This window comes from Chanos chanos, chromosome 10, assembly GCF_902362185.1.
Source record: "Chanos chanos chromosome 10, fChaCha1.1, whole genome shotgun sequence".
NCBI classification, from domain to species: domain Eukaryota; kingdom Metazoa; phylum Chordata; class Actinopteri; order Gonorynchiformes; family Chanidae; genus Chanos; species Chanos chanos.
Window position 1 is genome coordinate 28,168,341 of NC_044504.1, and position 27,500 is coordinate 28,195,840.

At 43.8% G+C, this 27,500-nt stretch overlaps 1 protein-coding gene across 1 annotated transcript in view; it reads right to left on the reverse strand.

Moving 5' to 3' along the window:
- Positions 1 to 26,951, reverse strand: part of klf7b (Kruppel like factor 7b) — a 34,690-nt gene extending 7,739 nt beyond the window's left edge. Inside the window, exons 1-2 of the mRNA XM_030786809.1 lie at positions 26,850 to 26,951; positions 1 to 444 (exon numbers count right to left, since the gene is read on the reverse strand). The exon at positions 1 to 444 is cut by the window's left edge and continues 175 nt beyond it. Coding sequence (XP_030642669.1) covers positions 1 to 444; positions 26,850 to 26,951 — 546 coding nt within the window. The remainder of the gene's footprint in view (positions 445 to 26,849) is intronic.
- Between the last annotated feature and the right edge of the window lie 549 nt (positions 26,952 to 27,500).

Sequence of the window (27,500 nt, forward strand, 5' to 3'; positions counted from 1 at the left end):
AAGTGCGTGTGTGGTGGCCACCAGCTTGGCTGCTCCCAGTCCCACTTTCTTGGCCACTAGCTTGAGCGTGAGCGTCCCATCGGCCGTGGCGGTCAGAGTCTGCGTGGGCTTGACGAGGTGACGGCCCAACTCGGGCGAGGAGGGCGGCGTGAGGGAGGTGACGGCGCTCAGTTGGGCAGGGTTCACTCCGCCAGACCCTTCCTTCGCCCCTGATTCCGGGCTCTTAGCGGTGCTGCTGGGGGCGTGAAAGGCTTTGGGAAGGGACACGAGGAGTGGAGGAGGGCTAGGCTGGTCAGGGAGACTTGGTAGGAGGGGATCCATCAAGTCCTCATCACTCTCGCCCTTCATGTAGGCCGGCGTGAGAAGGCAGTCCAGCTCCTCGTCAAAGAGCTCCGAGAGCCTCTTGGGCTCCGTCTGTAGATATCGCTCAAGCTCCAGACATGTCTGTAGAAGAGGAAAAAGATCGTTTGGTGAGTATCGTGAAATAAATAAGTCAAATTGTTCAACTTCACACTGATAACCAGCTCCAGTTAGGTCTCTATAAGATGTACCAAGGGCCTGAGAAAGGATGGAACTTTCCAGTGTCCTGGGAAGCCATTTATGTAGACTTCATACTGTGAAAGTAGGTGTCTATCACAGATAATATGACTCATATTCTAGTCTCGGAGGGTCTGAGTCTGGGGCTTTAAAGCTCCTCACCTGCTACAGGAGGTCTTAAACACCAGGGAATTTGAAGTGATTAATTACAGCTGCTGGGGAGGATTCCCCCAGAGTCATGTACTCTGGTCACTCATGTGTTTTACCATGTCTTTCTTTACAAGTGACATAAATTAACCATCCATAGAATTTTTATTATGTTTGGAAAAAGGGAGCAAAGGCACTGGGCTGTTTACCCAAACACGTTATTTCAGCTGAGGGTGGTCTTGCTTTAACTCCACACATCACTAGAAATAACACCCTGAAAAGAAAAAAAAAAAAGAAACTAATTTACCACACAGGGTTTTGTTTCAACAGAAGGGCTCATTAGAATGAGGAATGCCTCCACCACAGTGAACATAGAGACAGGGAGGGAGGGAGAGAGAGAGAGAGAGAGACAGAAAGCACTGACTATGGCTCACTAACTGCCTACTCAACAGTTTCTTTTCAAACGGGCTAACAATATTGTTCTCTGGTCACAGAGGCCAGTTTGGATATAAGAGTGTTCCGTTCATTGTGTTGCAGTAAAAGCACTTTGGCAGTTGAAGCACAGCAGAGTCCAACTTACCAGTTCTTTTATCCATGTTATCAGTGTACATTACGGCTGCTGTAACGCAATTATCTCAACTTTAAAAACATGACAGAACACACTGGAAACGTAACACTGCCACTCACTCTCTTGTTCTTTATCCCCGCTGAACAAAAAAAAAAAAAAAAAAAAAAAAAAAAAAAAAAAGAATGCTGTAAATTTTGTCCAATGTCTGTGGACAGCTGATAAGCTTTGCTTTTCTTTCTTTTCCTTTCTTATTTTAAAGAATGTCTTCTTTTTCCCTAAGACAAATATTTGCATATGAGCATAAATCAAAGGGCTTTCTTCGGGGCAGTGACTCTTTCAAATGAAACCTCACTGATAAGCATTCTTTAAATGTACTGCATTGCACAAAAGACCAATAGAATGCTGACATGTGTAAAGTAGAGTCAAGGCCCTTTGCTAGGCCGTCATCTGCTTCAAACCCCTCCATCCAAATAATACTTGTTTGTAATTGGACATCAAACACCATGGTGTTCAGCAAAGGCAATCACTGCTTTAAATTCCCTTTGAGTTAAATACACCATTTCGACTCAAATTGAAACCAAATATTCTACTCATTATATGGCCACAGATTTTATACTGCAGTTAAAATATCCATGTACAAAACATGACTGAAATACAGTGTCCAGTACACTCACAAGTATATTGCATTCTCCCTGCATTCTTCCCATGTACTCAGCATTCATTTCAGATTCAGATCTTGCTCAGTACCTGACAAGAATATAAATTATCCATGTAGTCAGAGTATATGCTGCCTTTCATCTCTGTGTGAGTGGATTTTTTTTTTTTTTTTTTGCTGAAAGGGTTTCTGTATCTAAGGAATCAAACTCCACCACTGCATTTTGTAGACTGTGTTGGTCTAACAGCAGCGCAAAGGACATGGCTATCATTAATGAATCCACAGACAGATATAGAGAGATGTAAATAAATATTTGAGGCTGAACAGCCTAGTCTTCAATATAAAGTAACACTGGAGGAACATTTTAGACTTGAAGGCTGTTGTTTCTGATCGCTCCGTGATGCGACGGTAACTCAAAGCAGAGCAAGTCTGAGCATGCTCCATTTTATTGCCCACGGAGTTCATTCTCTGACTGTCTGCTATCGGAGAGAGCCCTGACATTCTGCTTTACAGTGAGCGGACCATCCGCTATCAATAATAAATGCGGTACCAAGGGGTTCTTGTGAAGCGTTAGGAGTCTACGTCAGACAAAGAGAAACAAAGACAGAACTGGTAAACTGTTATTAGTGTATGCAGCTGGAGTCCACCCAGACACAAAGGGAAAATTAGACCCAATATCCCAGTCAGTTACTCTCACCGTCTCAGGCTTCAAGAGAAGGATAATCAAGTCAACACATTATCTAAACTAATGCGTTTACATCGGCTGCTTGGAAAAACATGGGTGTATCTTTTCCCCAGCGCCTATTTTTAGGTTCAAATGATTATTATTATTGTTATTTTTTCCACTCTTACTACAAATTGGTTAAGATTTTAATTAAAGAGCTTTGGCTTTCATCAGATGCCGTTTGAAGCTCTACCTCTTGATGCAAAACTGATCTCTCTCTCTCTTTTCCCTACACAGCGTGCGCTGATGAGTAATTAGCCACTCAAACGACCCAGTAAAGAGAGACTCTTTATTCAGCTAATTTGCTGATGGGAAGCCTGAGCTACGTTTGTGTGCAAGTGAGTGTGTGTGTGTGTGTGTGTGTGCGTGTGTGTGCTTGCATGCATCCATGTTTGTGTGCATGTGTGGGTTTGTGTGTGTGTGTGTGTGTGTGAGAGAGAGAGAGAGAGAGAGAGACTTGGAACAACCTTTGATTTCTCTCCAGAAAATCTTTGCTCTGGGCTTATGGTGTGTCACTCACACAGGCCAGTGTACCCCAAAGGCACCATAACCCAACAACCCCACTGCTGTGATTCTGTACTGGCTGGCAAGCAGCCGTTTTCAATGAGCCGGAATGAAATCTGTCCATAATGTGTCACCCCCCCCCCCCCCCCCCCCCCCCAAACCCCACACACCCCAATACACACACACCTCTGGTGTTCATAACAATAATCCCTGGTGCTGTAACTCTACTATTATCACCCCAGCGTTCTAGAGATCATAACCACTCCCCTGTAAAATTGGGACGCTGTCCTTCATTCGTTTCAGGAGGCCATTTTCCCTTGTTTGCACATTACAGCAGACTCGCTTCTCTGCCATTTATTAGGTTTTGGAAGCGCTTTGCAGCAGCCATGAAAATCGAAGAGGAGCCTCCAGTAGCTGCTGCACCATTAGCTCTGTAACAGCACCACAATTACGGGGAGAACCCTGGGAGAGCCATTGTGAAAAGTGACAGGCACTCACAGTCAACCGCAGGAAACATTTCAAAAAGCTTCATTTCCAATCCAGCACTCCGCTCAGATTCTGCCCATCATCACAAACAGAGAGAGAGAAAGAGACAGAGAGAGAGAGAGAGAGAGAGAGAGAGAGAGAGAGAGAGAGAGAGAAAGAGAGGCACAGTCTCACAGTCAGATGCAGATCTTATCTGTCCCAATGACATTTAAAGCAGCTTCACAGCAGGATGAATATCACAGTCATCTGGGGCAAGCGCCATCACAGATTGGATTTCATGGATTTGCTCCCCACTTCTTCAGTTAGATATTTGTGGCACCCTGCCCACCTCACAGTCCCATAGCCATAGCCAAGACATTGTCAGGTTCGGGCCTGCTATTTTGTCAGGTTAGGGATGGGGAAGAAGTCAACAAAGGAGTTGGGAGGGAAGGATGCAGGATACATTGTTGAGGAGGCTGAACTGGCAGTGTCAAGTGACACACATACACACACCTCCACACATTCATTCTAAAAACTTGTACCTTTTCACTTCATCCACAGCTATCTGCCCGCCCATCCCTTTGACATCCAATCCACAGGGTTCCTGACATTTAGAGAATGTAGTTACATGGCACAAGTCGTTTGTTTGTCTATCTTTCTCCTTCTCTCTCTCTCTCTCTGTGAGTTTGTGTGTGTGTGTGTCTGTGTGTGTTTATTTTGGCAAGGGCCTCTTCTGGGCTTTTGCTTTTGTCCATATGAAAAGCTGTAATGAAACTGATGAACTAAGGCCACACCAATGTGGATGTTGTAACATCAATCCAAATCAAAAGGATAAAAAACAGCCCAATAAATTTTGTCATGGACAATGGAAAGACACTTATGGGAAAAGTCAACAGGCATCAGCTTTGTGCAATGGTGAGTGGCTACAGCATCACCCTTTGATCTTCATTGTCATTCTCTCCTTCAAAGAAAACATGGAAAATAAAAGACTTAGATTCGGCAAACCACTATGGGGACTGCAGCACTCTGCTTCAAGGGCAGAAACACACTTACATTTAAAAGGGACTGTACAGAACTTTCCAGAATCAGTTTCAATAACCTCAGAGGTTAATGACCTAAAAATCTCCAAGTTATACCAGCTAATCTGATCAATTTAACAGCGGTACACAAACTAGAAAAGAGAGGTTTTGGTCTTTTTGTGAGTTCTTCTGACCTTCTCCTCTACAAGCCACCTATCTTTGGCCTAACTGCCCACCCATCCCCCCCAGTGAAGGCCCCCCACCTATGAAATTTTAATCAAGGGTCTGTGATGGAGTGGCACCACTCAGACACTCCCGCTGTGTAATTGCCCTCTTCTTCCTTCATCTCTGCACCTGTGTCACAGCCACCCCGCTCTTTAACATCTCATTCAGCAGTTTGTGCCTTGCAACTGTCTTTTCCTCCTCTCCTCTCTGACACTTTTTCACTTCCTCCCCCTTCGGGGTAATAAAGATGTTATAAAACAATCGAATGCCATAGACACAAGCTGATGAAAAATGCAAACAGCTGTTAACAGAGACAAGGCAGACAAGCTCTTTTAATTTTTGGGTGGGTGAGTGTGCGTGTGGGGGGGGGTTATTTGATCCTGTTTCCCTTTGGCTCTTCCCAATGGTACAGGATCACTGGAGATGGCTCTGTCTGAGACGTGAATCATTTTAACCGCCTTGTACTCCAGCTTGCAGCATTTGTTTCTGCTCTTCATATATTTCTTTGCAGAAGGGATAAAAATGGACTAAATCCATAAGGCTTGATTTCAGATCCAGTTGCAGTCTTTGTGGCCTGCGTGCGATTTCAAATTTTTATGGGACAGACTACAATCATTTGTTTAAATGAACCTTCCAATTTTCAACCATGTACATACAAAACTGAGGAACCATTATCTCATTTGTGGACAGATCACTGATCTTATAGCTATAATTGACTAAGCCTGTGTCATGTCTGTGTGGAAATATAATTCAGACATCTTTGTGATGGACCAGTTCTTTCTGAGAGGCAGTTAACGTGTGTAATTGAACGAAGTAAGTGCAGACTGCTACTACACGTATACCTCTAATGCTCCAAACCACACTTGCAGGTCTTGGAGAAATCTCAATGACCTTTGTGAATTCATCTTTAATCCACTTTGTGTCTTTGAAAGCACGACACTATATCAGCACTTTGAAAGCTTTTTCATTTTGCATCCTTAAGTGACAAGCTAATAACCATCTGCCAACAATTTCATATTTGGTTTTGACACTGCTTTTCAAAACACATTCTTTGATCACAGGATCAGAAACAAGCCAAAATGCCTAAAAAATGGAAATGTGAATGACTGTAGTCATGCATAGGGCATCAGTGACCTACAAAACCAAGAATTATTACTACTATTTGGTAAAACCTGTAATATCCAACTGCTAGGAGCACCTGTACACCAAGGCACAGAGAGCAGTGTGAGTTTGTGTGTGTGTGCGTGTGTGCGTGTGTGTGTGTGTGCGTGTATGTGTGAGAGAGAGAGAGAGCAGAGCAACTACACACTTTAAACTGCTTAGTCCCTCTGAGAATGTGAGGCACAAGAGAAATAAGGAAGACCGATTGCTCACAAAGGACGGAGCCCTATTAGCTACTTGGCCAGAGGGGGGCTTGGTGAATGATGGGACATAGAAAATAGCCCTCAGGCCCACACCAGAATATTGCTTCAGCACACACACAGACAGATTTATACAGCCTTTTTACCAGTGGAAACTTTGAACATATATATATATATATATATATATATATATATATATATATATATATGCCTCTAAGGAATAAGGGCAAACATTAAAGTAATATAGTATTACATATTACCTGCATTTTACATTTACATATGTATTTTATTATTATTTGTACAGAAATAAGGAAATATAAAAAACTACATAGGTATTTTTTCAGGTAAATGTTACTATTACTGGTATTATTTTCTTCCACTTTTCCTTGAAGCAAAATTTTCACTTGAGAGAGCCAATCTTGTTCTTGGTTTCATTCTGCATCCTGTAAAGTGAAATATGTTCAGATTGGTTGCAGTCAGGGTAATTTACCAGACACTGCAATGTTCTTTTCAAATACTAATCTTTCTTTCTGGCTTAACTTTGTAAAGAGTTTACCTCCTTTTTTGGCAGAGCGAGAAATTCTTGAATCTCTTGACAAATAAAACTGCATAGACACAGCATACACATTGGGTATATAGCTACTGGCAACGATGACGGTTTAGACAGATGTTGACACAATATGTACACGAGGTGAACTGCCTGTCTGCAAAACTTACAAATGTTTTGTATGTGAAGATATGTAATGATCACCATACTTGGAATAAAGGCATTGGCTGCAGTTTTAACAGTACACTGCTGAAAAATTCATTTTACAACTTCCTCAGTCAAACGCATCTGTCATCTTTGATCTGAAGTTTAAGCATATAAATAGCACCACCCAAGCCCGGTCTTTGATATATTTTAAATAACTAGCAGAATAACCATACTGTGAAACACAACTAAAGTGACAGAATAAGAATTTCTTCAGTTCCAGCTCCTGGGAACTCAAAGTTTAACTAATTTTGCTTAAATATTTGTGCATTATTATATCTAATTGTATCTATAATGTATATTTGTACATCATTATATCTGTGCATTATCCCATCAGCCCTTCTTGGATGATTCTGGATCCTTCGTATCTCATTCAGGTTTGTTGAATTCACATTTTTGTATTTAGGAGACACTGCTCCCTAGGAAAGTTAAAAAAACAAACAAACTTATACTGTAGGACACCATTGTCCATTAGCTGATGTCTTCTGCTGGCCAGAGGCAGTAATGCTTAATGCTCGCAAGATCAGGACTATTGTTCATTTATGTGCTGTTAATATGAAAAACAGTGACCAGTTGTTCTAAATAAGAATGACCTATACTTAAAAAAATCTGGGAAAACGAAATCTTATTTAAATGAACGAGATGGAAAGTCACATGGAAAATAAACGGGAATCCTGGAGTGCTCCACGACTCACTTCAACTGGCTTTCAGCATTTGGGATTCCTGGAAACGCTCAAAATTCATTGTAGTGTGTCAATATTGACTTTGTTCCCTAAGAACTAATTACATGTAATATGATTTCACAACTGGTAATTGGTTTCACAAAATATTCCATGTGTGTCTGTATGCTCTCTCTACCATCCCGTCTGCTGCTGTGTCTTTCTTTGACTCTCTCCTGAACCTCTCCTAGACTAGTTTAGTGTTCTCTGGTGTTTGCTTCCTGTTCCTCTGCTCTCTGCCTGCCAAACACAGGCCAACTCCTCTGGGAGACAAAAGGAAACAGACGGACAGGAGCTCATCGAGAGATGAGGTAAACATCCCCATAGGCTGTTTCCATGGCAACAACGTTGTTGGGCTTTGAATGTCGAGAAGATAGGACACCCAGCCTTTGACTGTTTTCGTGTGCTGTGCATATCAGAGGGACACATTTTCCTGCTTCCACTATCAGGGGATGTCAAGGAGTTCAGGGACTGGATTGTAGTGGACTTTTTTCCTTCCCTCTCAGAAAGTCTTAGATGGCATTTTGTAACTGTGTGGATGTACCACGGTATGCGCAATGCTATGTTTTACCATGATTCCTCAGAAGACTTACAGATGGATGTGGTGCAACATTCTGTTGCTAAACAATCATTTATAAAAGGCAATTTGTCAGATCTTCTCCTCAAGTCAGACAATGTGGATAGAAAAAATATACGTAGGTGTATGAGCTGGTTGTGAAAGAGCTGATGCACCCTGAAAGGCCCTGACAGAACATTAGGGTCCTTTTCAGGTTCAGGGCATGACCAAGACAAGAGTATTATGACACAAGCACTCCGGATACCACCTGAAAGTGCCAGGTAAAGTAAGGAGTCATCTATCCTCAAAGGTATTCTATACAATAAAGGTCAAGGCAAACTACCTGCTTGCTTTATCCTTGCGCATAGTGCGTGTCAGAACCCATATCCCCATTTGTCTTGGAATTGCTCACTGGGGATCTCAGGCCTGGCATCGTGTAATGTTTTGTGTGACTATGTCTACTGTACAAAGCTCTTAACAAATAAAATTCCATTGACTTAAAGTTCCTCCTCTACAAGAATAGCCATCAGCAATACTTCACTGCAAACTACGATGTATCACTGTAAGCAATATCGCTGCAGAGAAATATCTAGTCTCTCAACATGTTAAGAGGCCATAAATGTAAGGGGGGGGGGGTGCTACGGCATAAGCATATCTGTTAGACCTAAGTACATCCTTAGAGGTTTGTATTAGATGGACTTAAATCCATGAATTGCATATTCCTGGTGTTGGGAAGACCTTATGTTCAGCCATCAGCAGGGGCAGCTTGATCGCAGCTGCTCTGACATAACCTCAACTGTGAAGAATTATCTCTAACTCATACACTCAAACATGGCCAACCCAATAAATTCTGTGTATTCATATCCTCCCAGCTGAGTCTATGCCAGTGATTGCCCCTCTGACACAGAACATTATGCAATTTAATGGACTGATATGAAACTGCATTCCAGTTCAGGCCCTGCTTAAAGATGATGCTATGATCTCTCAGCTGAATTCTTTCATGGAGCCCTCGTGGAGCCTTTTGCCTTCTTCCCGACTTTGTAAGATTTGAGCTCTATTTGCAATTTCTCGCCATGTTCTTCAACTGAGTTAGTTTCCATGGAGTCCATGCCTGGAGTCTGCTTAGACAGAGGTCAGCCTGGTCATGCTCAATTAAACAGAGCTCAATGGAGCTGTAGCTTTACTGGCTACTCTGGTTGGCTGCAGGGTTTTTGCCCTGTCCCTTAAGCCTAATGTAATAAAGAGGTCACAGAAAGTCCATCTCACCAGTAGGGGGACTTCTGTCTATTTTGATGGGAAGTTTAGCAGTGCCTTGTTTGTTTTGGTTTGGACAAATAGAGCTCATTCGTGTGAGATTATATGAAGAAAAGGAGATGCACTGAAAATTCAAACGAGGTCTTGAATGATTTTGACTTCTTGCAAGGCCAAGTTACACAGGAGAGCTTAAGAAGCCACAACAGCAACTGGTGTTTTGTTTTAGGTGTATTCTCAAGGTCAGTGTCAGTAACTCAACATTGACACTGGAAGACACTGTTTGTGACTCTCTCCATCTGCATCAAGAGACACAAGGAGACTTTAAGTGTGACATGGCGCAGCTGCAGCTGATGAAAGCGTTCATTTAAAGGAGGCGGAGTGGGCGTCTTGTGTGCCAATCAGCCTTTTGGTTGCACTTGTACTGACCGCTATTTCTATGTACACAAACACTCGTTCAGCTCTCTGAGTGCTGCCAAATCTGAGCGACAGAGGTCACAGAGGGGACAAAAGAGAAAAGAAAGGCAGAACACCCACTCTCCCATTTGGGCTTTATCAGCAAATGTTTGTTATAGGGACAATGACTTGCTTGAATCCCTTTCTCTAACAAACATAGTGCCCATTAACAACCAATAAAATCCCTCTACCACACTTGACTTTGGGAACAAGCCTGGGCCATAGTCGAGCCTTTATTGGTATTTACTGGGATGTGAATAGCCCAAAGTGACTTGGGTACACTTTGAACTATAACAGTGAAAGAGTGGAAAATCTGAGAGAAAGTTGGAACCAAACAAACAAATGAACAGATTCTCCCACTTCAATGCTAATGAAAAAGTCTTTTGACAGCATCCACAAAATTTCTACCCTTGTACCGCAGTAACATTTAAAAACATTGACTGAAGAGCTTTGTGCAAGGATTAAAGCACAACAGCTGCTGACAAGTGATCAAAGGGAGAATGGAAAACTATTAGCAGAGTATTGCACACATATCCAGCAGTGCTATGAAAACACTGTGCATGCATTTCCGTCTTTTAAGCAACTCTTCATGCTTTACAGGAAAAAAAATCACAGTTTTGATAAAGCAGTGGAAAAAGCAATGTGGCATACAGGTGATGTATGATGGGGGATACAGAAGTGGGGTGGTTGGTTGGTCTGTCCAAAAAGATGTACCAAACCCATATAATCCAACTAACAAAGGCAACTTCAGCAAGCTGGAGGCAGCTGAGCTGGACCGATCCTCGGAGATCGGATCCGAGTACTCCTTTAACTGGATTTGGAGAGGAACGAGCTGCTGTTTGTCTGTGTATGGTGCTGGATAATAGCCACCGGCTGGCAGCACTGGGGTAATCTAATCACGACACAGTGATTTTCATTAAATCGCTCATGCGGGATTACCGCCCGTCACAAGCCGATTGAAAGGGGACAGTTTTAAATGGGGTTAACAGCTTGTTATAAGATTGGGGAGTCTAAGTAAGGGATACTTGTGTGGGTTAGCGGGGAGGTAGGAGGGGGGTCCCTATTGTGTCACGAGTCAAGCTAATCTTCATTACTCAAGGCAAAGAGAAAGGATGAGAGTGGAGTTTGGGTGGAGGGATTCAACACTGAGAAACAAAAGAGAACAAGAGGAAAGAGTGTAATGGAAACAAAAGGAAGCTGGGTGACAAGGGAGACAAAGCAAGAGTTGGGGTGCACGTGTATGTATATGCATGAAGAACGATGAGCATTTTTAGTGTTGTGAGACGCACAGTCCTCTGAGCACTGCACTGGGAACTTCTGTTTTCTGCTGTACGGTTTCAGGATACCAACTAGACTTGTGGGGTCGGTTCTCCCAGTCATCAACTCGGTTTTAGCAGGGGTGCCACAAATGGATGATGGTGCCCATTCACATCTGTCAGCAGCACAGTTACCAACAGGAGGATGTGCAGGGTGGGAATCCTCCACTATTTCTAGTAGAATTCCAGCAATTATGCGCCATATGACAGTACACTTAGTCAAATTAGTGCACATTTAGTGTCAACCAAAGCCAGCTCCACTCACTGAATTAACAGGCAGTTAGGCACAAGTGGATGGGGTGTATATGCAGATTACCAGAGGCAGCCAGTAGCATCACGGTTCAGAACACAGCCATGGTCACATTAGATTCACCTTTTCCCACAGGTTGTGACTGCCACCATTTACAAATAGACCTTGGTCAGACTATGAGATGAAATACTTGAGACACACGGTTTGTCTGTTTTTCCACTTTCTCCTTTTTCAATGATTCTGGGCCACAGGCCAGCGTACACCTCTGCACTTTCACACTTAGCAACAGGAGTAGGAACCCACACACAGAGAGGCTAAAATTACTCTGGCATGACAATAGAGTCAGTGGGGCACTGGAGGACTGTGGGAGGGAGAGCGTATCCTGACTCTTAGTTATGTCACAGCACTATGCATATGCCCAGCGGGGTTGGGTTACCAGGGATGCGTAGTTCACTGGATCTGTCCCCTTTACTGTGGCCCAGTTCACCCCTGACGAAGGAAGCCAGGGGGGCAGCCAGAAAGCCAGCTGGAGCTTATAGTCTCACAGCCGGGACCATCAGTCAAGCTTCCTCACTTCCTGTGCATTGCTAAAGAAAGGCAGGATATCCAGTGCCTCACATCACTACTGGGACTGCACAATCAGCATGCTAACAGCACAGGGATCACCAGATGAGAGGACAGACATATTCACAACTCTACACTAGTAAGAGGGGAGAATGAGTCAGAGTGAGAACAATTCATGGATTACATCACATGCGTATCTGGAGACCTCTCCTTTGTTTATAGTAAATAAAAGTCAGTCATGTGTGAAGGTGTTCAGTAATGGTGGTTTCCCTCCAAAGTATTTCTGCATTTCAGTATGGTGTATGCACGGCTTTCAAAATGTCAAAGTTGCACAAACTGATACAAGTGAGCTGGTAAATTGTGGTGGCTTTTTCTATAAATAACACTATAGTAAACCTTTGTCCTCTTAAACAGGATTTGACCAGAGAGTGTAAGAGCGTGTAAAAAGGAAAAGCATTCCACTCATTTGTGCTGGTTTCCTGCTGCGTCCAAAGGGTGAACAAAACTATTTGGACCCTTGAGGTCCACAGGAAATGGGACAGGAAATTACCCAAGTTCTGGGTCTGTACTAGGATGCCATGCCTTTGCCCTGACTCACTCAGTCTGGATGAGGTTATGTAACAGTACCTGGCTTTAACAATCCAGCTGCTACCATGCTGATAAGGACATACGCCCACATGCATCCAGAAAGATCCTGTCCAAGCACATACCAGTGGAAGGGTCAATATAGGCCGGTCTGGGCATGCCTACCCTGAGAGAGGGTTAAGAGAGATGGAGTGGAGTAGATATTGCCTGTGTTTCAGGATCATAGTGTGGCAGTGGACAAAAAGCAAGTAAGATAAGAGGAATTCTACAATCCCTCCACCCACCTATTCTTTACTGCTCCTCACGTCCACTGGTGCCTCAACTATCCTGAAGTCTTTGTGCTGTGGGGATTTTGCATGCACGAAAGCCCTCCAAAACAAAATGAAGAACACAGATTAGCAAAGCCGCTTAAAAAAATTAAAACAACTTGCACGAGTGAGCATGTCCCAAGAGCTCACCTCAGAGATAGAGTGAGAGGGAGAGGGGAGGAGGGTTAGCTGTTTCTGGTTTGTGTGATAAACGTACATGAGACTGGTTCAAACCTGATTTCTCAGCACCGGTTTAGCCATCCTCGTTAATTGCTACAGTTTCCTTTAAGTGCATCTAAATAGCTTTTTCGCATCCTGGGCTCAGTCCTCCTCACAATTATCTTCCAGAATAGCAATTACACACACAGATTGAACTCAGCCTCAAATATTATGGCACAACACAATTCTTTGCCCTTTTCTGGAAACTACTTTTCTGTAGGTTGCTGACAGTAAAAGAAAAAAAAAAAAAAAAAAAGGTAGACATAGCAACTTCAGGACAGCAGAGTCAGACTTGGCCTGAAAAATCTCGCTCTGAGGCTATTTTCTGAAAATCCTGTTGAAAAATGCCTCTCTGTTTTGATGATTTGGAAGAATAATACCTTACATGATTGAGCAATGTCTATAATAAATGCAGAGGGCTGAGCAGTTTTACTGTGACAAGAAAAAGAAACCACCAGGCCATACAAATGAGAATGCAAACTACAGATTTGCTGCACTCAAAGCTGAGAGCAAACAATCTGTCTTCACATTTGCAATATGTGCTCCATTTATCAACCTCAATCTGATGTAAAATATGTATTGGTGGGTAAAAAAAAAGAAAAAAAAAAAAGACCTTTATTCTGGACATTGCAAAGTATATGTCTGCCTCTTAGACATCTCGACTCATTCAGGTCTTGTACACATGATGAATGTGAACTCAGGGCCCACAGCCACTGCTCAGCCCCAAGCTGTGACACACAGCGACGTCTCAATCTCTGTGTGCGTTGCCCTTCTCAGTGAGGATATCAGCCCATCTCATCACTCCAACAACAAACACAATGGCTCACCGCCGCTCTGACTGTCTGTAATGAGCAGGGTGAACGGGGACTGTGGTGAGATGAGACACCAGCTATCACTGAATGATACACAAAAGCTGCCCTGTGCTGGGTAAAAACCACAAATAAAAGTGACAGACTACAGTAAACCGAAAGCCGTGACACCATGACTGCCTTTCACTGAAGAGGTCTGCCATACAGCGTTTCACATGATGACATTTTAACCAGCATGTATGCTGAAAACCGACCCAGACTTTAATTTAGGTGTACTAAAACACAGCCTTCAAAGTGTGAACACAATGTTCTAGCTTCACCTATTTTTGATTGGTTGCACACAAACATATGATGTTCCTGCACGTCCGTATCAGCGACTCTCACGCTCACTCTTTTTTTTCCCCCCATCCCATGAACACACGCAACACTCTCTCTCACACAAAGACACCTATGCAAAACCCACCCACGTGTTCCCAGTAAAAGGATGACCTCATCTCCCATCTACGCTAGCCCAGCCCAAGCCCTCCCCACTGCTTTCACCGCACACCAAAGCAGCTGGGCTAGATAGTGAGGTCACCTGAGACAGGGTGAGGGCAGAGATGGGATTGGGGTGGGGAGAGCATCACCCTCCCCCATCCCCCGCCCAACACACACACACACACACACACACACACACACACCCCAACTCTGACTCACTCCCACACAAGCCTTTCTTACTGTGATGGCACTTTGAACCCAATTACTAGCGTCTGACAGAGCCGCTACAGTGACATAAAGGGAAAAGCTAACTGGAACTGATGAATGTCTTTGCACTCCATTAATTCTGGACTACAAGAGGGACAGTGGGGAGGGAAAGACCTTTGCCAGACAGGCACTGTTAAGGTACATCACCAAGTTGCCACATCCTGCACTTGGTCATGTGTATCTGAGGCAGACAAGGGAATACAGTTCTCTTCCCCTCCTTTCTTGTGGTGGTGCACTCACCTAAGGCGGCCCCACCTGTTTAGAGGATAAATAAGACTCCCCAGCCCAAGAGTCAGGCTTTCCAAAACCACTGTCTTCACTATGAGTTTGCAAGTGTCCCTGCTGCTTTCACATCTGTCCTCCCTACAGGAGGTTCTCCGCTCACTCCAACCTAGCACCGCATGCCAAACAGCCCCTGAGCAGAATCCCTAAGCCTTTATCCCACTCTCCTCATAACTCCAGCAAGGTCAGGAACATCACTGTTGGCCTACGTTCTAGACAGAAGCATCCAGACAAGAGGCTCACAGCGATGACCTCACCACTTCTTTGGGAACTTCAGCGCGAAAGGGACTTTCACAACAATATGGCACGACAATTAGCGCTTGGCATTTTAGCCAGTCGATGATCTCATCCTGCATGCTGAAGAGGAGAGATGAGTCACCCAGTGGAGAATGAAGCTGTTAGCTCAGTGAGATGACGGCTAGGGTGAGAGTGCTGACTGGTGTATGCTGGGAAGCCCTCTGGAGAGGAAAAAAGAACTCCAGCAGATTTGCCCCCCTCTCTCTCTCTCTCTCTCTCTCTCTTTCTCTCTCTGATTCAGTGGACCTGAACTGTGTATGTGTCTGCTTTTAAACACGGGGTGTCGAGCTCAGTGAGCTCCACAGAGAAAGAGAGAGTGAGCGCAAGTGAGATTTGTGTCATAGAGAACACTCTATACTCTGTGGGCACCCATGAAACTACAGTAAGGCAAGAAGACTTCTGGAATGCCAAACACACACATGTGCACACATTTGCACACCTTCTGAGAGATGCACGCCTATGGGGACACTCGCGAGCAAACAAACACCCACACAGAAACACAGACACACAGTTTGCGCACTGACAGTTCCCATTCCGGCTACACTTGGCCAGTCCCTCAGGTATTCCCGGCAACATTACAGATTAAAATAGCTGGCGACCCACATAGCTCGGCAATAGCTCAACCTCCCCTTCAAAGTAGACAGACCTGCACTCAATGCACCCACCAATTTTTGGACTCCTTCCACCAGACAAAACATAATTACTTTTCTGTTCTGATTCTGCCGCATTGTCACCTAAATCAGTCTATTATTGTTATACATCTCACAGCTCAGGTGCTCATATAAAGGGTGACATGTTGAGAAAATTTGCTCACACAATCTATCCCAAATCTGTCTCTGTGAAACTTTACACATTTATACGTGAAAGAAAAATTAAATGCAACAAAGAATTACAGTGGAAAAGGAGGACACTATTCAGCATCCTTTTTGTGTCTGTACTAAATAGGGAAAGAATGTCTCAATGAGTGGGACAAATTCCCAAGGTCGACGGTACCTCCTCATGCGTCCTAGTTACTGTGAAGCACATAAACTAAATGGCGGCGTGGAACAAGTTCTATCCATTCACAGCACTCAGCAAGCCTTGCAGTAACACAACCTTAAAGACAATCAAAGCATTTTAACACAGGTTGGCATCAACATGAACAGAGGATGGTCTGAGTCAGAAGAGCTTCTTACAGGGCTACTGGTTCAGTGGCACTACTTACAGTTTTGAAACTTACATAAACTGCATCTATATATACACTGTACAGACACACACACACACGCACACACACAAATACAGAGACAGATGCACAAAATCCAGAAATCAAAATTGCTAGTCATCACGTGTACCATGGTCATATATGATCATTCATATAGTTGTTGAAAATATTACCATGGTTTCATTGTTACCATCCAACATTTCATGTATTAAAATGAATGTAAATATTAACATCCAAAGTTGCACTCTAAAATAAATAGCCGTCATAAACGACGGCGTGTTACATTTGAAAGCAGTTCTGTCAGTGTCACCACTGTTTGACAGAAAAGTGGACCATACAGACAACATAGTAGGCTTTCTAAACAGACTGAGTCACGGAAGCTTAAAACAGTGACGGTTACAGCGGCGGAACCTTGTCCAGGTCTATATCTGGTGCGTTCAATATGCCACCTGGGTAAAGGAGGAAAGCACCATGCAAGAGAAGGCTTAAAATAAAGAGCAACAACAACATGGCGTTCACTTACAGCTTGCCTGCTGTCACCATGGGCTGGAACCATAGCAACTGTAAAAGCAACGATGTTCATGCTGAAAGAAGGGGGGGGGTGTTATTGGCTAATCTCCAAGTTGCAAGGGGAGGGGGAAGTGGTGTTTTGAGCGACCAGTGTAAGAACCCCTGTGGTAAACAAGGGCTGGGCTTCCTGCGTTGAAGAGGCACTGACTGCTTTGGGGGAGGGGGATTTCCGGAAGTGGTGTAGACACCCTTTTTGCACTCTGGTTCATGCTTTGCTCTCGAGGAGCGAAACCACTGATTTCCTCTATTGTATTTTTGCCTAAATTGTTTGTATGAAGTGAGAATTCCTGCCTCCTGAGATGTGCTCAAAATATATTCATACGGTGAGTTTACATATTAAGTACCACAGAGGAGCCCCATTGTTTACCAGAGCAAAGAGCCAAGCACATTCAGAAACTCCAGACTGTGAATTTCAGAGACACAGCAGCAGTTCCTAGACACTGTGTATGTGTATGTGTATGTGTCTGTGTGTGTGTGCCAAGGGGGCATCTGCCCTTTTTATTTTCTCTCCATCCATTTGCCGGACAGAGCTGATTAAGCCAGGCAACCAGCACCGCAAAGCTGATGAATGCCAAACTGGTCTGCAGCACAGAATGCAGAAATGAGGGAAAGAGAGAGAGAGAGAGAGAGAGAGAGAGAGGGAGAGAGAGGGAGATGAAGAGCAAGCAGGGCAAAAGCAGGCTCCCGACACAATAGGATTTTTGAGAAGAGGCAGGTCACATAGCCAACTGACAGACAAACACAGAACATATGCAAATACTGCCTCCACTCTTGTACCACACACAGAGATTCACATTTTAGAAAGGTGCAAAAATATCATTGCAACCTGGCTCTTAAATCATCACCTCACTCACTAAAAAAAGCCTATCACCAACTGTAAAACAACTGTGATCTGGTCAGCTTGTCCGTTTCTCTAAAAGTGTACATTTGGTCTGCACAATTTAAAAACAAATGATATAATTACCTGGTCAACTCTAGAACAAAGAAGCATTTGCCTTTTTATGAACTAACTCCATTTGATTTAAAACAAATCATCACATGGTGTATCATTCTCTTCCTTTGTTTTCTCTTTGTCCAATGTTTTTTTTTTCATTTTTATTAACAAAACAATTTTAACGAGCACTTGGTAGTTAAGCAGGAAGATATTTGTGTTGGTTTGCGTATACAGGTGCTTGTATGTGTGGCAGGTGTGTGCATGTGTGTGTTACGTTTGAGAGTCCCCATTCATCCAAGTCACTGATAATAAAACAAACAAATGAGCTTATTCCAGCATGGCAGCTTCGGAACAGGTGTTTGATGATCCTGGTAGGCTGGAGTCCCAATCTCAAATGTTCTCCCTCAGCACAATATACAACATGATGGGCTATCAAACTATCTGTGTCAGACTATTTCACTTTTAAATGTCACTATTAATGTAAGTAGAACCTTAATATATTGTTACAGTTACTAGCGTGTTTTTCAGCCTGGAGGATGTGGAAAAGGAGCTGAGTGTGAAGAGGGGGCTTCCTAGCACGTTAGTCATGATGAAAAAATGAGGTGAGTGAAAACGTTGAGAGTTCCTCTGCTCTCCCCAACTCCATGAGTGGTGGAGTGGACATGAGCTCTCTTTTCATGCAGAGATGCTCTTTAAGTACTTCTCTTGAGTCTGACTCTCTCTCTCTCTCCCTCCCTCTCTGTTTCGCTCTCTCTCTCTCTCTTTCTCTCACACTCACTAACTCTTTTTCATCCCTCCCTGTGCAGCTCCACTTCAAAGCTTTGAAAATCAAGATTACAATGTATTCTCCAGTACAAAAGATCTGCTGCCTTCTGTAGTGCAAAGGTAGTTCTGGTCTATACAGAAAGGTTGAGTTTTCTGATAACATACCTGAGGAAACAGAAATGGAAACCACTGGTAAGATGTAATTTTGATTTCAAGGCAAAAAAAAAAAAAAAAATCTATCCAACAAAATATCGCTCAGTCTTAGGCCTTCAATGCAAAAACATGTAACTGATGCAAAATATGTGACCTGGCTCTTGGTCTGCATTTGTATATGCGTGGAAGTGAGTGACTGAGCGTGTTTGTATGTGTGGTGCTTGTAGTTAGAGAAAAATGACTGGTTCCTCTCATCTTGTTAATCAAACCCCTGGAGTGGCAGAGCAGCCTCTCTGACGGCTGAAGAGCTGTCAGAGCCTCATGCATAAAGATGACTTCAACATCTTCATCTTTCTCTGTCTTCTCATCGTTCCTCTCTCTCTCTCTCTCTCTCTCTCATGTTCTCTCTCTCTCTCTCAGTCCCTGCACTTTTCCTTCTCTCTGTGGGCTGACACACACTTGAGAAGTGGGCAGACAAATGAACACCTCCCCTTACACCCACAAATCGCTACAATCCACCCCCTTATCAATCACAGCCCCCCTAAGAAGCTCTTGATCTTTTGCCAGATGATAGGACCTCCATCAGCAGTCATTCTGCAGACCAGGAATAATTAGCCTGCTGCTACCTGAGCTACATCAGAGGATGGAGGAATGTGTGAGTGGGTGGATGAGGATCAACTTTATGTTTTAATTGTCTGAGTTCAGATGACACTCACCTTGGGGCACCGTCCTTACTTTCAGAGGAACCGTGGTCACATAAGTATATGTGGATTCCATGACCATCTCTCTTGCTAAATCTTATCACTGTGGTCTAAAACCAGTTAAAACAGTAAAAAAAAAATCCAATTAATACCTGGAGGTAGCTGAACCGTATGGCACGGCCATATATTTCAAGCTCATGGTTTTGAGAGTTAAATATCAAACACCAGCAGCAAAAATGTCATTCTCTGAGGACAAATTCTCTCAGTAAAACAGAACCCAGGTAAGTCCTGTTTGTAATCTAAATAAAAAGATTATGCTGTATGGATGCTAGTCGTGACTCATCACCTCTCTGGGAAATGTCACCCTGTTCCAGTAATACAATCACAGTTTGACAGTGTCACAGCGTAGGAGCATGTTCAGGAAATGCAGGAGAAAAATATCTGTATTTTTCATGCTTTGAATGTAAGACCATTAGCAGCAGCTCAGGAGTGGCTGGTATTTTATATTTAAAAGGTGCGTCTGTCATGGAACTGAACATGAACCTTGGTACAGTCTATAACGAACTTCCTCTGATTACATACATACATCTGTTATTCAACACTTCTGCTTCACAGAAGCTCATAGATGTGTTTGTACTTATGAAGAACTCATCTCATGTCCTTATAAGGAGATCAATTCAATTTCCCCCTTCTCCTTATGTTTACTTTGTTGTTGCATATCACTTGTCACCTCTGATCATCATGCTACTATTAGCCATTACCATAACATTTAAAGTTCCTCTGATATAGACAGGATTCTTTGAACAGAATTAATAAGTAATAGCACAAATTGAACTGATTCAGTGATAATGCTAACTGTAGCATAGTTATCTGGTTCACAGATAGTTCAAGGTTTACAGCACGGATTTTTACCGTGTTAAAGAGCCAATTATCTCCTCTGGCAGTTTGTTTCTTTTTGTATTGGAGATGTTAATTGCCTTCCCCGTTTGCTCTTTCACTGAATAAAAATGTATATGCCTCCAAATGTGCAGCCCCTTTGATCTAGTTATGGAACAGTCAACAAATAATTGAGTTATTCCATATCTTTTTAGAGGTGAATTCATATAAAATCTGTCCAACTGAACTGAATTCTCTGTATTTTGTTGATGCATCTGGCCTTCATTGTTTCCCATTTCTTTATATTAATGAATGACAGGCTTTGTTTTTGGTGAGGCAAGTCTGAAGTTCATGTCCTTAGCTGAGTTGTTCTCTTTATTTTGGTTCAATTGTGATTTTCCAGACTTTTTCACTCTAAAGAATTTTTCCATGTCTACATGAAATAACAAGGTTATGTAAGATGTAGCTTGCATGAGCAGTGTGGTGAAAACTTCGCTCAAATGCAACACAAGTGTATAAGTGAAAGGGTCCCACTTCAAAGGGAGACCTGCTTCGGCTCAACATATGAAAGGCCTTGCTGCCTCAGACTGAAGTTTAATTACAGTCAGCTGCCTGTGTGCTTGGCTGCTTCTTTTCTGTGGGTGGTTTTTAGGAAGAGTGTCCCAGCCTTGGCATAGTTATAATCATACTGCCATGAGAGCTCAAGTGCCAACAACATGTAATTTCACCAAGAGCAAGAAAAGCAGACAGAGAGAGAGAGAGAGAGAGAGAGAGACAAAGAAAAAGCGAGGGAGAGAGAGACAGAGAGAGGGAGAGAGAGAGAGAGAGAGGGGGAGAGATGGAAGGATAGGTGGGTGGGTAGAATACCAGTCGGTGAAATCATTCAAGCCAGTATGTCCTTCACCCTGGCATTTGTTCCCTGCAGAGACCAACCCACAGAAAATACTAAGTAGCCTACTACAGGCTGGCTTCATGGTGTTACAGTCAGACAACAACAGATAAAAACTACTGTATTACTTAGAAGTGTCTGGCTGAATCTGACCATTGCCATTAGTCAAGAGCGGAACAGCGGAAGCTGATAAAGGATCAATTAGGTTGTAAAAGTCACTAACAGGATAAAACCTGGTAATGGACATTTGGTTTAAACCAAATGGAACATCCTTTAAAGAGTAATTCATGTACAGTGCGCCTCACTCTCTGGGCTATGTTTGTTGGAAGGGGTTGTTGAGGTTCTATCGTAAGAGAGATGAAAAGGACTAAAGGTACAGTCAAGTTAGACTGATGTTTTTGGATGAACTGAATAACCAAATGAGATCAGCATTGTATAACAGCTGATTTATCAACATAGGGCCCTACGGCACAAACATCTCTCAGCTCCTATGCTTATCAGAAAGCTCTGTATCATTTCAAGAGACCAACCTGTTAAACTGGATTCACAATCAGACAGTGGAGGGACAGATTTGCTTTTTTTTTTTCTTAAAGAACAATGTGAACATTGCATGCGAACAAATACACTGTGCTCATGTGAACATCCAAAAAAAAAGATATGAATCCTATTAAGAGTATTAAGGAGTTCTTTAAAGCCCAGTTGTCTTTAGTTTTTAAGCCCCTCCAGGTGTTTCCAGTCTCCTCCATGCCTCCTCCAGGATTTCTCCCGAACTCTGTCTCCATCCTTTCCACGGGCGTGGCAGTGATGTCTGAGCGATAATCCTGGAAATGTTCCAGGCACATGGGTTAGAGTGGAACAAGACAGGGGAACAAGTTAGGAGATGGGATCCTAAAGCATTTCCCCTTTTCTCTGCGGCTCACAGACGGTCTGTGAGAACGCAGCTGCAAGCTCCATGGGGGATTACATAAGTCACATTTCAGTGGTGACGAGCTAGAGAAACTTAGAGCACCAGCAGCTGGAGAGAACTCAGCGTGGACAGCGCAGGCATGCACTAAGACCTGAAAATTTAAAACATGGCTTGTAGGAGAGCCAGGGGATGTACTGGTGGGGATAGGCTGCTCCAGGGCAGGAGGGAGGGGGCGTGGGTGGTGGGTTAAGGGGTTCAAAGGACTTCAGAAACACTGACGTAGTCAGACTCAATCTAAATTCATTTTTAATGGCATTGTGCACTCTTGTGCTCTGTCAACCCCCTCCCCCCCTGCATCCCCCCCCCCCCCAAGTCCCACTCCTCTCTGCCATTGCCTCAGCTCTGTTCTGAGAGTTACTGGGCTGTGAAATGTGAAAAACTGCAGTGCAGAAATATGCATGCAGGGTGATTCATTATCTTGTCAAACTTGGACTTCTCTGGGACAGGCAGAGATCCCTGTGTGTAGAGCCTGGGCTGCCTTGCTTTCGCATCAGATGACTGCCTGCAGGCTGAAGCCTTTCTCAGGGGGCATGGCGGGTGTGTTTGTGTATATGTGTGTGTGTGTGTGTGTGTGTGTGTCTGTGTGTGAGGGGGGGTGTTTGGGGAGGTGTTTAGCATGACCCTGCTCAAAGAGATCTCCAGTTCTACTGACTGCAAAACAAGCGGTCTCTGGGTCAGTCGTCTGCCCGGGAAGAAGATGCAATATATGGACAGGTTACACTAAGAGCAGCTCTGGGGCTAAGACCTGTTTCAGGTCACCTCATGAGGTGGAGTTATGTGGTCAGAAACACACACCCCAGCTGGCCCAATTCAGAACATGACTTTGGGTGACACACCAGTAAATATTTGGTTCAAGGAAGGATGTAAGAACCAAGACCAGCAAATTTCAGACTTACTCCCATGTCTCAAGTGACTTTCAGCTTCAACGAATGCCATAATCTTTGTTCAGCTCTAATATTGCCCATTGATATTCCACCTAAAGGATCATGTAAACTGTATTTCAGTGAGAACACATATGGGAACTAAAAATATATCACTCTGAAAGCAAATCAATTAGAATGAATGCTTCACATTCCTCACAGTACTGAAATAGATACTCTCTAAACAGAGGAGAGAAAGAGAGAGAGAGAGAGAGAGAGAGAGAGAGAGAGAGAGCAACATGGCCCAGAGGAGTGAGATAGCAGACAAAAGAGGCACACAGAGTGACCCATTTTCAACGCGCCACCCTCCCTCCAAAAAATGAATGTTTCTTTGGAAGTACAGGGGCTCACGTGATTACTGGACCCCAAAGAGACAGATGGATGGACACAGACAAACAACCCCCCCCCCTCCACTATTTTCTCTCCTCCTTCTCCACATTCAGTCTCTCAGGTGATCCTTGCTAATTGGCCAGACTGCCTCTTCTGCTCTTAATCGTGTTGTTTTCTGCCTCAGTCCTGTTCCCCTGGCCTCTCCACCTGCTCTCTCGGCCTCCAGTGACGGAAAACTCAGGAGCACTGCAAGGTGATGGTGCCAGAGCTTGGGGATAGGGATTAGAGAGAGAGAGAGAGTGACAGAGAGAGAGAGAGAGAGAGAGAGAGAGAGAGAGAGAGAGAGAGAGAGAGAGAGAGGGGGATACAACAGGGGCCCTCTTGTTGCACAAACAGCCGCTCTTTGAATTAACCCTCCTCCTGGGTCACTGGCAAAATAATCCTTCACTTTTCTTGCCATCCCTCCAAAACAAAGAAAGATTACACACACACTCTCTCTCTCTCAAACACACACACACACACACACACACAAGCCAGTCATTTCTCTCTCCTCTGTCTCCTGGTGACAGTGAGAGATGTCATCTTTGTCTGGGGAGAGAGAAAGGAAAACCCCAAAGGTGGCATCTCTGTGGGGGAAACAGTGGTGCTGCATGTCAGGCCCCTGGAGGACTTCATCACAGACCCTGCAGGCAACCAGGAGAGTGCTCGGTCATCCTCCCCCTTCCTCCCTCCCCTACCCCTCCACCCACCCTGAGCACATCACCATCACCCACTCCTCTAACCCCCACCTGCCTCATCCATTGGCCTCAGCCGGAGAAGTGAAACTCAATTCGCCCATATCGCCTCCATTAAGGACTGATTCATGCTTGTCTCACTGGGGCCTGAGCGAACCCATCCGTCTTGTCTTCTGCCCCGAAGGGTACCGTTTACCTTTCCCCGTCAGATAGAAGGGCTACACCATCAAACTGTTGTGATAACCAGTAAAAGCATCAAACTTTAACAGCACCTGCCATTTCAAGAAAAACGCTCTTTAATTCACCTGTCTCCCTAGCAAAACCTTTCTTCATTTTTTTCTTTCGTTTCTCTTTCATTCATTCTCAAACCATCAAAGAATTGTATGTTTTTTCTTGTTATTTCTATGCATCTTTCTTTCTTTCTCTCTTTCTTTCTTTCTTTCTTTCTTTCTTTCTTTCCTTCCTTCCCTTGCTGGCTCTGTGGCTCTCTCAATTTCCCCCTGACCACGAGCGAGTAAGCACATCTGCAGAAATGAGGTGCCCTTGTGTCACAGCAGAATTCTTCCTTCTTCATCACTGCTTCCTACACAAGTGCGCGCGCGCACACACACACACACACACACACACACACAGCTTGTCAGCATGGTCCTGCTTTGTAATGGCAGACACAGTGCACATAAAGACTCTGAGACTGCTGAGTCTCACCTCCAATTCCCAACATCTTTGCCGATACAGACCTGCCAGCCATTAACAGGACAACACAACGTTGGCCTGTCAGCTTACAACACAGAAAAAAAAAACAATCAGGACAGAGTTGATGTTGCACATATTCACCTTCATACGGGCCATAATGACAAAAAAACAGCCAATGAAGTCTGTGATCTGTATGTGTGCTTAGCAGCTATCTCTGCCTCACACACACACACACACACACACACACACATTCAAATGCTATTGTTTGAGGCAACAACAATGTGCAGAGACTGAGACAAGGCCAGACGAGATAGCTGAAGCAGTCTGTCTGACAGCAAGTGGCCAATTACTGTTAAAAGTGCCGAGCAGAGTCCTTCCAGACTACTGCTTTCCTTTAGAATATGACAGCTTGTGTGTGTGTGTGTGTGTGTGTGCGAATGTGAATGCGAATGAGATAGATGGATAGATAGATAGATAGAGAGCGAGAGAGAGAGAGAGAGAGAGAGAGAGAGAGAAGATGGTGGTTGGAAGATGGGGTCCGTTTCACGCTCGCACACCAGCGATAAATATCCGCTCGATCCATTTCCCCGCAGTTGACCACATGGAATGGCAATAAGCTGGTGGAGTGAACGGGTACGTGCGCACCCGAGCCTGCGGCCGTGCCGACTCAAGCACTAATTTTAACTGATGCACCACATCATCAGTTCACCAACTATCCATTACCTCAAAGCATTGTTAACACTTAAACATTTGCAAAAATGAATCTAGAGCTTAATTAGTAGTTTCACTCAAGAGACAAAAAACGTATTTCCAGTTTGTCACAAGCAGTGGTAAAAGTACTGGCCTTGCATATATGACATTCGTTTAACCATGTGCATATTTGTGGGTGCGCTCTATCAATTTTTATCGTGAACAGTGAAACCAATTAATGGTTACGTATTACTGGCAATATATCAAGACATAATGGGAAAAGACCGATTTAATCGCTTAAACTCGTAAAACTTGTTGTCCTTTCGGTTCGCCAATTATTGTGGGGAATCAAGTCCCAATTTTGTGCTCTAAAACCATCTTCGCTCTTTTCACTCGCGCACGTCTCCTCGCTATGGAGGTAATATATTATGCATTATGATCGGGAGCTGTTCCTGGTACCACTCGGACTAAAACCACGAAGTAATCTGACAGATGCGGATGCATTATTTAGGACCAAGTCTCTTGTCATTAGGCGAGTGTTCATCTTCTCTGCCCAAATTATGTGCGCTCAACCAAATTGGCATCGACAGAATTACAATTAGTAGGAGACAGAGCCGCACATCTTCCAGTATTTAGCCTACGCAAGAAATAAACGAAACAGATCAACAGACAGTCCTGCTATTGATCTAAGAATTCCACGGTGTCGTAGATACGCTGCAAACTACGTGCAAATATGAACAAAGTAGTCTTCTGTGTTAATTACCCCTCTAATACAGAGAACGCCGATTGTATCTAACCTGTTACAACTCTTGCTACCTTGAACTACTTAACGTGTGCAGAGGTTTACAGCAGTCAAGATTTGTTGGTAAACTGCGCGGACATCGCAGCGAAGGTGTTGTGAGCCAATAAACACGAGTTAAGTTAAAGGGCGCATGCCAATTTAAAAGTATAGAAGCGCGTGTGAGACTATTTGCAGCGCGTGTAACCACAGTTCATCTCACCGGTATGGGGAAGTTTAGGTTGTTTCCGTGCCAAGCATGAACGTGAGACTGGAGCATAAGGCGGATTTATCGTAACTACAGTTATTACTGGTACAGTCACACGAAGCTCTTACCTGCTGCCAGTTCTCCTCCAGCGATGGCATCGCAGAGAAGTAGCCAGTGTCATGCACAAGCTGGAGTTCCTGAAAGATACTGTAATTCGCTAACACGTCCATGTTGATGCGCAGAGGAAAACAATTCACTCTCCACCGGGAGGAAAGATAACCCACTTGATAAAATTAAGCAAAACAGTAAGAAACAAAAGTCTTCGGATCCGTAACGCCGGTACTCTAGAAAGTATGGATTTCTAGATCTAACAACAATATGCAGAGCTGTAGACTATGAAGAGAACTGTGAAAAATTGTAAAAATCTTGTCACTTAATTGCAATCCCGTGAACTCTCAGATCTTCAGTCCGGGAGTGGGATGCAAGCTTGGTGACATGAAACGTCCATCTATTTCCGCATTGCCAGATTGCTATCTTTGCTCTATAAATTCCACGTTTCTTTTTTCTTGACTGCCGTGCTTCAGCAGGCAAGTTGCTGGGGTTAGCTGTCTAGCGAACGGAGGAAGCCAAGGCACTCGAAGGGGGAGTGGTTTGTTGTCAATCAATTCCGTGCGTGACCATGTAGGGTAAATAGGGTTGATGATCTCACTTGCGTCCAATTAAGGCGGCGCTAAAATGGTAAAAAGGAGGAGTAACGTTGAATAATCGAATGACATTGG